At 42.5% G+C, this 16,406-nt stretch overlaps 1 protein-coding gene across 1 annotated transcript in view; it reads left to right on the top strand.

Annotated features, from left to right (window-relative positions):
* B4GALT4 (beta-1,4-galactosyltransferase 4) overlaps nucleotides 1–16,406 on the top strand; it is a 26,767-nt gene that overhangs the window by 1,376 nt on the left and 8,985 nt on the right. Inside the window, exons 2-4 of the mRNA XM_007449129.1 lie at nucleotides 7,251–7,649; nucleotides 10,766–10,998; nucleotides 13,383–13,570. Coding sequence (XP_007449191.1) covers nucleotides 7,397–7,649; nucleotides 10,766–10,998; nucleotides 13,383–13,570 — 674 coding nt within the window. The 5' untranslated portion in view covers nucleotides 7,251–7,396. The remainder of the gene's footprint in view (nucleotides 1–7,250; nucleotides 7,650–10,765; nucleotides 10,999–13,382; nucleotides 13,571–16,406) is intronic.

Below are 16,406 nucleotides of genomic sequence, written 5' to 3'. Positions count from 1 at the left end.
GGGAAAGAGCCATTTATTAGAGATGGGGCCCTCTGTCCTTAGGAGAGCGTTGGTATTAGTAGACGGAAGGGAGCTAGCATGGGGGTGAGGCTTTTTCTTTTTTAACATCTTTATTGGAGTATAATTGCTTTACAATGGTGTGTTAGTTTCTGCTGTATAACAAAGTGAATCAGCTATACATATACATATATCCCCATATCCCCTCCCTCTTGCGTCTCCCTCCCACCCTCCCTATCCGCCCCCCTCTGGGTGGTCACAAAGCACCAGCTGATCTCCCTGTGCTATGTGGCTGCTTCCCACTAGCTATCGATTTTACATTTGGTAGTGTATATGAGCCTTTTTCAATTTTAAAAATCTTCCCCAAATGGAATTTTATACCAGTTAATTTTTCCCCTTCTTTATTAGTCTTTATTTTTTCTCCTTTTATACCATGTCACATTTATTTTAGTAGTAACCTGGGATTATTGTGTGTTTCAACTAGTATATCCTAGAAAGTCATTCATTATTTATCAAATTTAGCACCTACTATGTGTCAGGTCATAGGCACTAGGAATACAAAAAACAGTGATTCTCTTTGAGAAGTTAATTTTACTGCTGTATGTTGAGTTGGATTATACACAGTCTTCAACTTTTTCTTTAAACTTTTAATTAATTTTAGATTTAGGGAAAAGTTGCAAATATTGTACAGAGAATTCACTCAACTTCCCCTAATATTAGCCCCTTACATAACCATTGTTCAGTTATCAATACTATTAACTAAACTATAGACTTTATTTGAATTTCGTTAACTTTCCTGCTAATGAATTTTTTTGTTTCCATTGGCTATCAAGGATCTTACCTTGCATTTAGTTATTTCTCCTTAGTGTCCTCCAATCTGAGATAGTTCCTCAGTTTTGCCTTGTTTTTCATTATTTTGCCCCTTTTGAAGAGTCCCAGTTAGTTATTTTGTAGAATGAAGTTATTCTGTAGAAAAGTACTGATTAGTTCTTTTGTAGAGTGCAGTACATCACTGATTCATGAGGTTGATGGGTCTCATCACTGGTGATATTAACCTTCATCACTTGGTTAAGGTGATATCTGCTAGGTTTCTTCACTATAAAGTTACTGTCTTTCCCTTTGTAGCTAATAATTATTTGAGGGGAGATACTTTGAGACTATGCAAGCTGTTTAAACTCAAATTTTTACCTACTAATTTTAGCACCCATTGGTGGATCTCGTCTGCAATTATTTACAGTGGTGTTTGCCTAATGGTGATTTTATCCCCCATTTCCTGCTTCCTTATTGGTTGGAAGTTTAGTGTAAGAAAGAGCTGCCCTTTCCCATTTATTTATTTGATCATTTATATCAGTATGGACTCATGGCTATTCATTTTATTCTGTGGATTAAAATACAATGCCATCATTATTTCCTTGCTCAAATGCTTCCAGTTTTGGTCATTAGGAACTCAGTCTGAGTTTAAATTGTACATGTAAATGGCTGTCATCATTTCTAAACCACCCTTGCCCCCTGCCGAGGGAACTGTTAACCTAAAACAATAAAACAGCCAGTTATTTTACAAGCAAAATGGGTTTATTCCGGAGCAGCAAAGACTTGCAATTTGAGGCATGCAACTATGGCAAACCACATGCAAGTCCAGTAAAGCAAAGGAAAAGAAACTTTTTTATAGAGAAGGGGAAATTGGGAGGCTCTGTCATAAACAAAAAGTCCATTGGAGGAAACTAGGAGATCGAAATATAGTGGCTTTTCATTGACTGAGTTGTGACAGTCTGTCATTGGCTGAGGTGTTGCCGGGCAAAGAGAAGAGCTTCTTCCTCCTGCTGGTGGTAGTAAAGTGGGGTCACTTCCTGCCAAAGATGCAAGGTGGGTCTCTTCCTATTGGGATCTGTATTGATGTGATCTGTATCTCCCTGTCTGGCCTCCCAGTTCCACTTCAGTGAGGTTTCCCTTTATTAATTTTCACAGAACCATTGCTTCTTTAGGGTCTGGGCAGTGATCCCTCAGAAGCCAGGTAAAGGAACTGTAATTGGGAGAATGAATACCCGAGGTCCACGGAAGGTAGGACAACGTGTTTGCAAATAGTCAGCTCTCGAGCTCTGCAGGAGTAAAAGGAGTAGCAAAATATCAGCCTTTTTATTGGTGCTACCCTAGAGAGGCCCAAGGGAATAGGACCATGTGCCTGGGGCCACATCTTGCCCACTATGAGACATCCAGTGTCTGCAGGATTACCAGATGGATTTAGAGACATTGAAATGCTGATTTTAGTGCTCTTGGCTGCTGAATGAAGACCACATTCTTTCTCCCGGGTACTAGGTGCTTAGTGAATATGTATGGAGTGACACCTGATGTCCTCCCCTGACCTCCCATGGTGGTGTAAAAATGTGTGCATATAGAGATTCTCTGAGAATGAGAATGATACTTGGCATTCATGCTGATATACCCTTTGTTATAACTTGTCTTCCATGCTATATTTTTGTTTATGGAAAATTTCAAGCATACAAAAAAGTAGAGTGAAAAAGAAAATGAACTCTCAGATACCTATCACTTTGCTCAATACTTTTCAGTATTTTGCCAATTTTATTTCAAATATTTCCCCCATTTTCAGGGTTGGAGCTGGCGTATTTGAAAACAAGTTGCAGACATTAAAATCTAAGGAAGGACTGAAATAAACTCTGAGTGCAAGGACTATACCTTAATTCCCTTGGTGCCTAGCACTATGCCTGAAAATAGCAGGTGCTCAGAAAAGACTGGTTGAATTGAGAGGAGGAAAAGCAAAATTATGAGAACATCGTCATTTTGAACTAACCCTAGGGCAGACCTAGAAAGGGAAAGGGTGGTGAGTCTTGCCCTAAAATAACTTCTTTCGTGTTACCTGAATTTGTTCTCTATAACCATGATTCCCCTGTCACCTTAAGACAGCCTTGACTGAAAGAGAAAATTCTTTTTAGGAAGAGTTCAGGGTCTCTCATTTAAATAAAATGTTTTTACAAAGAAGTCCAATCTGATGATGTTTTCCCAAACACCAACCAGGAGTGACCTGCCCTAACAAGAGCTCTCTTTAAAAAATCATTATTATTATTTTTAAATTATAAGAGTGGTATATACTCATTGAAAGAAAAACAGGAAATTACAGAGAAATAGAAAATAAAATTATTCAATATGTATTTCAATATGTAATTCCAGAGATAACATCTTGGTTAGCATTCTGATAAAATTTGAGCATGAATCATATTGGTAATCAGAGTCAACAGATACTTATTATATCCTTGGGAATGTACTAGGTGTGTTTGCCGTGTCATCTCATTAAATTCTTACAGCCATGTTTTAAATTAAGTTAATTTTTTTTTTTAACATCTTTATTGGGGTATAATTGCTTTACAATGGTGTGTTAGTTTCTGCTTTATAACAGAGTGAATCAGTTATACATATACATATATTCCCATATCTCTTCCCTCTTTGTCTCCCTCCCTCCCACCCTCCCTATCCCACCCCTCCAGGCAGCCACAAAGAACCTATCCGGAATCCCTGTGCCATGCGGCTGCTTCCCACTGGCTATCTACCTTACGTTTGTTAGTATATATATGTCCATATCTCTCTCGTGCCCTATCACAGCTCACCGTTCCCCCTCCCCATATCCTCAAGTCTGTTCTCCAGTAGGTCTGTGTCTTTATTCCTGTTTTGCCCCTAGGTGCTTCATAACATTTTTTTTTCCTTAAATTCCATATATATGTGTTAGCATACGGTATTTGTCTTTCTCTTTCTGACTTACTTCACTCTGTATGACAGACTCTAGGTCTATCCACCTCATTACAAATAGCTCAATTTCATTTCTTTTTATGGCTGAGTAATATTCCATTGTATATATGTGCCACATCTTCTTTATCCATTCATCCGAAGATGGGCACTTAGGTTGTTTCCATCTCCGGGCTATTGTAAATAGAGCTGCAATGAACATTTTGGTACATGAGCCTTTTTAAATTTTGGTTTCCTCAGGGTATATGCCCAGTAGTGGGATTGCTGGGTCATATGGTAGGTCTATTTGTAGTTTTTTAAGGAACCTCCATACTGTTTTCCATAGTGGCTGAACCAATTCACATTCCCACCAGCAGTGCAAGAGAGTTCCCTTTTCTCCACACCAAGTTAATTTTTAAAAATCGTTTTATAGCTGGGGAAATGGAAACATGGGGAGTGTTTGCCTTCAATCACTTAGCTGATAAACAGGCGGGGCAGATCTCTCTTGAAACATTATCCCTCTATAAGCAGCTCTTAGAAAAACAATGTCCCGTTTAACTTTTCCAAGACTGAGATTTTATCAAAAACTGTTGCCAATCCTAGCATTTAAGCCTCCTGCAATTAAGTCTACAAGAGGTAGTCTGGCTCCAGAAAACTGCAGACTTACTGTTACCTGGAGGGAAGAAAACAGACCTCCAGGAAACCATTTCAGAGACAGTCTCAAGGAAAGGGACAGGAAGAGACAGGTAGAAGGCTGCATGTTTCAAGGGTTTGTGCCGGGCACACCCAGGTACCAAGGGGAGGAAAGAGACTGAAACGTCCATGTGAAGAATGTGGCAGAAACCCAGGCTTTGGAGCTGAGCACGTGGACTCAGACCCCAGCTCTACCACTTAGTAGTTGTGTGAGCTCAGGCAAGTTCCGTAATCTCTCAACCTTCATTTTCTCCTCTATAAAATGAAGAGACTCATAATTCTTACCTCACAAAGCTGAGATAAGAATTAAGTAAGTTAATACAAGTGGTTTAGCCCCAGTGCATGGCACGGAGTAAATGCACAAATGGATCATTCTTCTTATTAGCGATTAATCTTCTAATTAGTTATTACTGCCTTCAGCAAGCCCCTAAGCAAGGCCTAAAGACTCTAAACAAGACCCTAAACACAGGCCATACTGTTTAATTGCTTCCTGGGCCAAATCTTCTCTCTTGTGGCTTGATCCAGGAACCTAACCTACGTTTATAACATGGTGTCTAGAGAGAAATGCGTTCTAGGTGTCCCTCAAACTCATGTAGAGCTAAAATTTTGGAATACTCCCCTTAAGTAAGTAAGAGGCTATCTTGAGAGTTGTTAAGGGTGTTTTTAAAAAATTAATTAATTAATTGATTAATTAATTTTTGGTTGTGTTGGGTCTTCACTGCCGCAGGCTTTCTCTAGTTGCAGCGAGGTGGGGCTACTCATTGTTGTGGTGGCGGGCTTCTCATTATGGTGGCTTCTCTTGATGCGGAGCACGGGCTCTAGGCGTCTGGGGTCAGTAGTTGTGGCTCACGGGCTCAGTAGTTGTGGCGCACAGGCTTAGTTGCTCCACGGCATGTGGGATCTTCCCAGACCAGGGCTCGAACCTGTGTCCGCTGTATTGGCAGGTGGATTCTTAACCACTGCGCCACCAGGGAAGTGCGGGTGTTTTGTTTTTCTTTTTCACAGTAAATTACCACATCCCCACGTCTCATTTATTTATTTATTTATTTAATATTTATTTATTTGGCTGTACCAGGTCTTACTTGCTGCATGCAGTGCGGGCTCTTTGTTGAGGCACGTGGGATCTTCGTTGCGGCCTGTGGGATCCTTAGTTGCAGCATATAGGATCTAGTTACCTGACCAGGGATGGAACCCGGGCCCCCTGCATTGGGAGCACGGAGGCTTATCCACTGGACCACCAGGGAAGTCCCTCACATCTCATGTAAAAAATCAACTTTGTTTTCATTACAAAAGGACAAAAGTGTGTCATACTTTTACAAAAATGAAAGAAAAGGGTAAAAAGCACCCCTGGCTAATCCCATACTCCTAACAGAATTATTGCTAGCTTTTGGTAATATTTCTCTCTAGAGTTTTCTTAACTCTATAATTTTAGTGGTAATCATATGCAAGAATTTATTTTCTGTTTTTCTTTTTGTTACTTAAGATTTAATCATACATGTTTTTGTGTTATTTTGGCACAGAATATATTTTGGTCTCCATTCTGTCCATTTAATTGAGGATATGTTTGCTGTGGAGATTCTGTGTCCTGGCTTTAGCATTTTCCACACTCTTCTGATAACATGTTTAGAATATGAGGAGAGACATGGTTTTGGTAATGCAGAGAGCATGTGGGGCCTTGCGAAGTAGGCTTCATCATCTTAGTGCATTTACCATGGTCCAGGGAGGGCCCTCAGCTATGTGGCCTCAGAAACTGGATTTTTCAGGAACTAAGAGCATAGCCACCTTTCACAGGTGAATTCATACTATCCCACTACATGCAATTGAAGTATGAAATCAAAATAACAACCCATCAACTGACAGAAATACATTACAGTAGAGTGGTGATTCTGGCAGCCACCAGTGTGTCTGCCTGTAGGTCATCCCTAGTCTAGAGTCATTTAATGTAAAGTAAAATAATATAACGATCACAACAGTGATGGTCCCCACTTAGTGCGTGCTTACTGTGCATCAGGAGGTGGGCTAACACTTTATGTATTAATATATTAGGTCATCCAGTCCCTCAATAACTTCTCTAGGAAGGTACAATTTTTATCCCCATTTTACAGGTAAGGAGACCAAGGCTTAGTGAAGTGATGGGCTCGAGGTTTCATAGTTTCTGTCTAAACCCAAACCCCAGATCTTAAACACTGTGCTATAGTTCTGTTATTCTTACAGATATTTGGCCTCCTGTATTGGCATCCTTTTGTGTTCCTTGCCGTCTCCCCAACCTCTTGGGATGTGCCCTGTGCCAATGTCTCATTGTGACGATAACATTGATAACTGAAAAATCCTTGATTTTTCATCTTCTGTTTCAAGGAACATGTTTTTCCAGTTCTTACAGAGGGAGAAGAGCTTTTGTCTTTTCCCTTATTTTCTCTTTGGATCAAAATATGCCCTAGAACAAGAGTTCACCTTCTCTTAAAGCTGTGCCAGGAAGGGGCAACTAAGAAAGGGAACCATTAGGACTGTATTTTGGGCTGTGCCAGCTCAGAACTGAGGAGGCATTGACCGTCTCTTCTTTGTTTTCTCCACTGGTGCAGCATCTGGAAATGGCTTTTCTTCTGGGGTGAATGACAGCTGGGGTGAGAACCCAGAGAGAAGTCCTGTGGTATATAGATGGTTGGATCCTTCTACATCCAAAATCTCTGGTGTTCTGATCTCTAAACTCTCGTTGGAGAACTCCCACTACTGTTAATCAGTTGGGGATAGGTTTTCAGTTTGTGCTGATGTGAATAATTTCAGGATAGGATTTCCATCTGAAACAGCATGTCTTTGTGATTGCATTTTAGGGATTGCTGGAGCGGAACTACCAAGCAGAAGCAGGCATTGCACTGTCAGTTGTCATCAGGTTTGCAATCAGATTGGAAAAGCTGAGCTTGAAGCTTCCTGCCTGCAGTGAGGCCGAGAGATACCTACTGCTCGCATAATAAAAGACATGAGCTTCAACGTGACTCTCCACCTTTCCTATAAATTCCGATTACTGTTGCTTTTCACTTTATGCCTGACGGTGGTTGGGTGGGCCACCAGTAACTACTTTGTGGGTGCTATTCAAGAGATTTCTAAAGCAAAAGATCTCATGGCTAGTTTGAACAAGGGTGTAGTTTTGGGGAAAAAAGGAACTGTGACAGAGGAAGCCTCTGTGAAAAAAGCAGACCTTAACGACTGCTCTTCTTTGTCTCCACACCTCAGTAAGTATTTATTTTTTCTTTTTAACAAGTAGTACATACACTTTTTATTTGAATATAACAAATATACAGAAAAGTACAAAAATCAGAAGTGTGCAGCTCACTTAAGTTTCACAAAATGAACATACCAGTGGAACCAGTATGTAAATTAAGAAATGGAATCTTCCCAGAACCCCAGAGATGCTTCTTTCAGTCACGACCCGTACTCTGAGCTTATATTCCATCCATTAGATTTTTTTGAACTGTACGTAATTGGAAACATACACTATGTACTCTCTTGTGTCTGGCTTCTGTTGCTCAACATTATGTTTGTGAGCTGTATTTATATTGCCGACAGATAGTATTTATTATGTGAACATGCGCAATTTGATCCTCCAGCTGCGGAAGTCTCAGCAGGCATGTCAGTAGGCATGTGTGATGAGCTGGGGGTCGGTTGACCCAGGCCGGTGGCTCTGCTCCAAGTGTTTCTCATCCTCCTGGGACCAGCGGGCTAACCAGGGCATGTTCTCCTGGCATCTGCAGGGAAATGACAGCACATCCAAGCTTCCACTCACGTCATATCTATTAACATCCCCTTGGCCCACCGTATGGAGTTGAGGGACAGGATAGTATGTTTTCAATGTTGTCTTAGTTTATTTCTGTGTTTATTTCTTAACTATGTTGTATGTTTTGATTCTCCTTTGACATCTTGCCTTTCAATTTAAATGAATAAGAAGTTGGTCTTTGGGAGCACATTAATTAGGAAAAACTCGACAGCGATATTCTATATAACCCACAAAGGTTCTGTCAGACCTCTGATTCTCCAGAACATCGAAGTGCTTAGAGTTCTGCAGATAATCCTTGGAGTGTCTTTCCAGAATGCCTTTCCTCAGCCCATGTGTGTCTGGCGGATTCCTGTCTAGTCATCAGAAATCTAGTTTAGATCACTTCTCTCCCAGACTGCCCCAGAGCTAATCTTGGGCTCCCTGGGTGCCCACCTTTGTTTCTGTTGTTGTGCTGGTCAGTGTATTGTTTACACATTTGCCCTTCTTCCCCAGGAGACAGTGTGCAGGCAGGATGAGGGCACGGTGATCCTTTCCAGCTCTATGAAGTCCAGAGCTCCTCCCTGGCCCTACAGAGGTGGCTCTCTGCATACACTTAATTAGCTCTCTGTGGGGCAGTCTAGGGCTCTTCAGAGGCTTCTTGCTTTTAGCGGCACAAAACCTGCAGATACTTTTTCCTGATTGCATCACAGACTTGTAGTGTGGTCATACTGGCATGCTGCTTCTCTTTACTCAGTCACGGAAAAGCCAAAACATTATTCCGGATTGTTCAAGGGAAATTGTTCTGCTCACAGATTACACAAGTTGAGATAGCAAAATGAGTTACTGAAATGCAGATCTGACTGTATCATCCCCCTTGTTCAGAATTCTCTCAACATACTTAAGCAACAAATGCATTCATGAAAACAGATGGGCAGTGACACGGTACTGAGTATGGATCCAGAGGGCAACATAAGTAGTGACAAATTAAGATGGGCCATTAGTGACCTAAGGAGGAATAAAACTTGAGAAAATATGACAGGGGCGGTAAGGGAGACTGCTAGAGTGAGTGGAAGCAGGCACCCGAAGATTGGGCACATAATAAGCTACTACACTGAGGGAGTGAGCAAGGGGACTGGTTTACATCAGACCTGTTGCATGGGGCTCTTTCCGGGGCCGAGAGCAGAGACATGGTCAGGTTAATTCAGATGATGGGGTTTATGAACAGGCTACACAGGAAGACATCTCTACAGCCATCCCATCATCTCCCAGCAGCTCTGGGTAGCTTGCCTTTCCTTGTAACTCCTTTCCTTACTGTTTGTTTGTAGGGATTACTGCCTGCTGACTCTATGTCTTGTGTATAGAGCCTTGTGGAAAGGCTCTTGTAAGTCAGTTATTTGCTCTTGGTGCTGTTGGGCAGAGTCTGTCAGCCATGCTGTGGACAGTAGAGCCTGGTCTAAGCAGCCATGGCCAGGGTAGGAGGTGGTCACATGAAGCAAGGCACAGTGACATACATCAGAAAGGTGGGTGACTGCTTTGCTCCAGAAGAAGATAGCTCAGTTTGCAAATACCTTGAACAGTATGTGTGGAGTTTTTCTTGTTTTTGTTTTTTTTCGGCCACGCTGCGTGGCATGTGGGGTCTTCGTTCCCCGACCAGGGATGGAACCCGTGCCCGCTGCAGTGGAAGTGCGGAGTCCTAACCACTGGACGCCAGGGAGGTCCCGAACTGTAAAAAGCGTGTTCCGTAACCAGAGCTCTGCCTCCTCTCCTACCAGTCAGTATTCCCTGTTCATTTGGGTCTGAGGCGAGGGTCAGTGGTTTCAGCCTTATCTTTAAAGCCTTGCACGAGATTGGTTACCATGGATGGTCTTGCGTTTCATCCAGTCAGGCTGTGTCCAGACTCACTGAGCAATGCCCCATTGGGGATTTCGCCACGTGGAACAATGGGAGGATTCTTGCCGTGTTGCCCATACCTGTTACTGCTGAGTTAGGGAGGGAGGCTAGTTTCTATTTCCTTTCGCTGCTTTACTTTCAGGGAGTTAGTATAGGTCTCAAGAGCTTAGGGAAGGACCTTAGGGAAAAGGGCCTTGTCCGTGAGCCTGATTCCATGGAATGCTCTTGATCTTTAAGAGATTTCACCCTCCTTTGGAATTTTTTTTTTATGACAACAAAGAAAACTGGATTGATTGATTCATTCATTCCATGGGTGAGGCTTCTGTTTTTTTTCCCCCCCTTTGGAATTTTGAGAAGGAAAAGAGGTTAGAGCGAATTTGAAGTTGCTCAGTCAACCCCTGACCTCTGCTCTTCACCAGGGTCCTCAGAACGGAGTGTATTTTCCACTTACGGATGAATCATAGAGCTAGGACTGGTTACCCAGCACAAGAGAATGCTCTTATATGTCATTTGCTTGTTTTTGCAGCCAATAACCTGAGTCATAGATTCTGTGGTTATAGTTTGTGACCAAATGAGGCTTTACAGTAGTGCTCATTGTGTGCCAGGCAACTAGCACAAAGTGTGTGACATGTACTAGCTCCTGTAAGCCTATCAGCCTTTGATGAGCTTGCTCACGTTGGTTCCTGTGTCCTGTTTTTATTGTAGAAGGCCAGAACAAACTCATTTTCAAACCAGATCTCACTCTGGAAGAAGTACAGGCAGAAAACCCCAAGGTGCACAGAGGCCGGTATCACCCTGAGGAATGCAGGGCTTTGCAGCGGGTTGCCATCCTCATCCCTCACCGGCACAGAGAGAAGCACCTGCTGTACCTGCTAAAACACCTTCACCCCTTCTTGCAGAGGCAGCAGCTGGAGTATGGCATCTATGTCATCCACCAGGTGAGTGTGTGGGCAGACCAGGCCTCTGCCCTCCACACCCTCCTCTCTGTGAGGCGCTTCGTCTGTCTTGGGTAAAAGGGCATCAAACTGTCATCAAAGGTGAGGTCTCTTATCTCATTTATCTTTGAATGTAGTAAAGGCACTTCTTGTCCCAGAGTATGGAATAATGGGATAAGTGCTGGGAAATTTTACTGGCTCTTTAGGGATCCTCTGGAGGAAGCCTGTTTTCTTTCGTGAGCCCTTCCATTGCAGACAATGAAGCCCAAAGATATTTCCCTGGGACTGACCTTACATTGCCTTCTGCATTTGCTATACACTACACAATGAGATGTTGGAACTGTGCTTTATTATTGAGCCTGGCTCTTCAATGGGGATCTAGACAGAGGAGTTGACTACTGTGTGTTAATCGCCATGGAATTCTATGACTTTCTCCACCTTTCTGCCTTTAACTTTGCCACTATCTATTATGGAGAACATTATGTTTAGTTTTCACTATTTTAAAAAATAAATTTATTTATTTATTTATCTATTTTTGGCTGTGTTGTGTCTTCGTTGCTGTGCGCGAACTTTCTCTAGTTGCAGCGAGCGGGGGCTACTCTTTCATTGCGGTGCGCAGGCTTCTCGTTGTGCTGGCTTCTCATTGCGGTGGCTTCTCATTGCGGAGCACGGGCTCTAGGCCTGAGGGCTTCAGTAGTTGCAGCACGCGGGCTCAGTAGTTGTGACTCATGGGCTCTAGAGCACAGGCTCAGGAGTTGTGGCGCATGGGCTCAGTTGCTCCGCGGCATGTGGGATCTTCCCGGACCAGGGATCAAACCCGTGTCCCCTGCATTGGCAGGCGTATTCTTAACCACTGAGCCACCAGGGACGCCCCTAGTTTTCACTTTTATGATTCACTTTTTTGGCTTCCAAAAGCATGATTTAGTAGGAACACGGTAAGTATTAGTGTAGCCTGCTTTGAAGAGTTTAGCTCTAAGTGGAGTGGGTGATTTAAGGTGCCTCTATCTGTATTAACATTTATTGAAAGAAAAATAAGACATCAACAACTATACATGGCTATCTTTTCAGAATTGTCCTGGGCCATCCAAATAATTCCCCCTCAAATCCTTACAAATGCTCCAAATGCAAGGAAAATCATTAACTATATACCTAATATTGGTTATAACTGGTAATATTTGTTTTGGGAAAACTTTTGACAGATCAGAGGATGCTGTTCTGCAATGTATACTTTATAATAAACTGGGGGTCTTAAAAATTAATGTGCATATATATATTACATCTATCCCCATTTTGTGAGGATTTGAAACAAAATTTAACTGTTATATTGGTTTACCATTATTTTTGTTTTTAACATTGTTAGTCATTCAGTTCTTACTCAGGACAGCAACCCCCAGTATATATTTTTATGAATAGAAAAATATGTCTGCTTTATTATTATTCTTTTCAGGAAAGTACTGTGGTGAGTTTTGAGAACTGCCTATACTTTTGTTATGATAAACTGTTTATTGAACTGGAATTTATTCTTAAGGAATTTGATCCAAATAGCCATGAAAAAATTACTGCTGTAAAAAAATGTTTCATACGATAGCTTTGATTATATTACTGGTTTATTTGTGTTCTTTCCTTACCCAGTAATGAATCTCCTCTGTAAGGCCACTATGAGGATTAGTGTCTGCCATGAAGTGTTAAATCCGGGTTCTCTTACAGTGATTCCATGAGACTTTTAAGTAGCTTAGGTATATGAGCAGTAACCTTTTCTGTTTATAGGTCAGGATTTCTTGATCCTTTCTGGCAAGCTATATTTTTTGGGGAGCTTAGTGTAAGTTTGTTACATGGGGTAAGATTGGGATTAGCTAAGAGCTGAACAGCGAAGCAATGATTCTACTTGGCATGACTGGTATGTAAGAAAGGTTTTGTGGTTTTACATGGAATAAATAAAGGTATGTTTAAAATTTTTTTAGAGTTATCTTTATTAGTATTTTAAAACTATGGTTTTTTAAAAAATTGTTGTAAAATACACATAACATAAAATTTACTGTCTTAACCATTTTTATTGTAGAGTTCAGTAGGGTTAAGTTTGTTCACATTATTGTGTAAATAATCTCAACTAATCTTTCATCTTGCAAAACTGAAACTCCAAACCTATTAAACAACAACTCCTCATTTCAAGGTGTTTTTAGTTATGGAATACAAGTATGTATGAAGCGTAAAGAAAAACACAAAGGGCCTCTTATTGTTATTGCATCTACTGTGTCAGATTTGCATGTCATATGTATACTCTTGTGCATTAGCAAGAATAGTACCAGTTCCTGCATATGAACTGAACAGGGGAACAGTGTGAAATCTTGTCTCAGGAGCTTTTCAAGTTTTAATTTCCATATCTATAGGCTGGAAGTAAAAAGTTTAATCGCGCCAAACTCCTGAATGTGGGCTATCTAGAAGCTCTCAAGGATGAAATTTGGGACTGCTTCATATTCCATGATGTGGACCTGGTGCCCGAGAATGATTTGAACCTTTACAAGTGTGAGGATCAGCCCAGGCATCTGGTGGTTGGCAGGAACAGCACTGGGTACAGGTAAGGCGGCTCTGCTCACAGCTGCCTTAGGTCAGAAGCCTGGCCTGTTATCATCAAGGCTGTGCAGGCACTGTGTCCAGGGTGTCTGCAGAAAAATGGTCCATGATATATCACTTAAAGTTCAAAACAGGAATTAGAGAAATTCGATTTTTTTTCTTATTAGGAAAAAATCTGCCAGCAGCTTTGGCAGAGGATCACAAAGATAAAAAGGGAGAGAAGCGGGGAGGGAAAATAGTCCAAGCTTTGCAAATGGCAGCCAGCCTCGCCTGCAGGGCCCGCCTGGTGGAACTTTTGCAAGGCTCCCACGCTGAGTAGAACTCAAGTAACTTAGCTATCTCTCCCTGCCTTCTGCCTCTAAGAGGCAACAAGAGTGTGCCTCTAGGTCAGCTTTTAGGCCTCTTTTGTGTGACTGTGATGTTTCTTTTCAGACCGAGTCCAGAGGGAGACTGGGAAGGGGCATGTCCATCAAGTGGTCTGCTCAGGAGCCAGGACACCCAGGACAAGTTCCCTTCTCTCAAAGTCACTGTGGGAAGAGCCAGGCACCGTCATTTCTGCTTTCATGCCCCACCCCCACCCCTGCCCCATCCCACCCTCCAACACACACACACACACACACACACACACACACACACACACACACACACACACACACACACACACACACACACACACACACACACACAGAGGCATAGCTGCTTTTTGACCTTATTTTGTACCAGTTCCTATTTGAAAACAACTGAGGGGAAATAGCAACCAAGAAAGTTCTCCACAAGGGAAACTATATGTTCACTTATATGTGTGCACACTTACCTGTCATCCTCCACCAAGCCCTGCCCTTCGTGTGTGCTCACATGTGGGGTGCTACTGCACTAGGGACCCTGAGACCGATCTGAATGAGGCCGAGTGCCCATCCCCACAGCACTCCCTGGTGTGTACTGCTGTGGGGAGACAGGCAGCTGCAGTGGAGCTGTGTCAGCTTTGCACTTCACTTGTGCAAATTCAACTAGGAGCACGTGCTAATGAGGGGGAGAGTTTGAGGTAGGGGTGAGGCCAAGGGAGAGAGAGCTATAACACTACAAAATAAAATGGGAGGTTCCACCAGTGTCTACTCTGGGAAGTGAGCATGAGATGCAAACCATGAATCTCTTTCTCTTTTTTTGTGTGTGTGAAATATTCTTCTTTTATTTTTTCTCAGTCATTTAGAAAAGTAAAAACCATCTTTACTTCACAAACCATACAAAAACAGGTGGTAAGCCGGATGAGGCCTGCGGGCTATAATTTGTTGGTCCCTATAATAGCATGTCAACTGGGATGACAGGATCAGATTTGCATTTTCAGCCAGTGAGTCTGGAATTCAAATGTGCATATGAATCATCTGGGGATTCTGTTAAAATGCAGATTCTGTTGTGAGATTCTGTGTATCTCACCAGCTCCCAGGTGATATTTTGGCAGCAAGGTTTGATCTGTGAATCACACCTCGACTACCAAGGCTTTCAAAGATCTCAGGTTGGATCCATCCATGGAAGAGAGCCTGGATTGGAGAGCGAGGGTGAGGATGGAGGGGAGAGCTGTAACATCAGTTAGGAGTCTTTTGGGAGGTTGTCTCAGCAGGCCTTGGTTGCTGGGAGGAAGTGAGAGCTGGGAGAGAGGGAGAAGTTGAAGATGACAACAAGGTTTTGTTGGTTAGTGCTGTCTTAAGCAGAGATCCCAGTGATCTGTACAAAACTGGGTACAGAATAGTGCTAAAGAAGTTTTTGCAAACCATGAATCTCTTGATGCCTCCCTTGCTCTTGGTTTCCATGTTGCTCTTATTGTGTAGGTTTCTCACTTTGGACTGTTTTAAGAGATTTCCAAGAGTAACGCTGACTGCAGGCGATCTTTGCCTCAGGTACAGACTTTAAACCTAGTCCCTGTGTAAAGTGTGGGATATAAACAAATACCTAGAATAAGCCACAATGGGTGAGAGCACACTCTCTTTAAGAAACACCTAGGGAAGGGTTTAAAGGTGTTGTCCAGGAAATGTGGCATCTTCATCTTGTGGAATCAGTGGGAGCTTCCCAGCAGAGTTCTAAGATGTGGAAGCAAGAGAGAACATGGCACAGGTTTTGAGGAAAGGCTGGTAGTTCAGTAGTGCTGGAGAATGAATGTCTGGGATGGTGGAGGGAGGAGACGCTAGAGATGAGGGTAGGCAGGGGCCAGGTTAGGCAGGTGTTGTTCAGTCTGGTAAGGAGTTTGGAGTGCCTGTGGAAGGAATTAGAGTGCTGCTGACACATGGTTACAGCCAGGAATGACAGGAGAAAGGTCAGTTCAGCTGGCCTTTAGTGTATGGGATGGAGCAAGGCAGGAGGGGAGAAGATGAGGGGCAGATGCCCACTCCTGCCTCCATGCTCCAGGGGCAGTGGGGCCAGAGGGCAGGAGAAGGGTCTGGAAGAGAATCCCAGGACTTTTTCTTTTGGGGAACTTGTTCATTATCTGGAGATATTGCTTTCTGGTCTGTGAGCCACCTCTGCACTGAAGAAAGTAGCATATCATGGCCAGGTACCTTGGTATTTTCAGAAGCGTGTTAGCCATCTGCTCACTCATTGGTATTAAGATGTCACTCTCTACGACATAGAATACCTGTACTTCAGACCCTTGACATGGGTGATAACTTCCCATTGCCCAGTCTTTCTAGACATCTGTGGTGAGAAATTATAATCATACAGGATTGTTTTCTCATTTGTTTGTTTTTGGAGTATGGATACACAGGATTGTATCAAGGACAGGCCTTTTGTTGGGATTCTAGATTTTATCTTTGCATTAAGCTGGACCATAAGAAAATGAGTTCTTGGGCATT

Source organism: Lipotes vexillifer, unplaced genomic scaffold, assembly GCF_000442215.2.
Source record: "Lipotes vexillifer unplaced genomic scaffold, Lipotes_vexillifer_v1.1 scaffold999, whole genome shotgun sequence".
Taxonomy (NCBI): domain Eukaryota; kingdom Metazoa; phylum Chordata; class Mammalia; order Artiodactyla; family Lipotidae; genus Lipotes; species Lipotes vexillifer.
The sequence above is the reverse complement of the archived record's forward strand: the minus strand, read 5'-3'. Positions and strand labels throughout refer to the sequence as shown.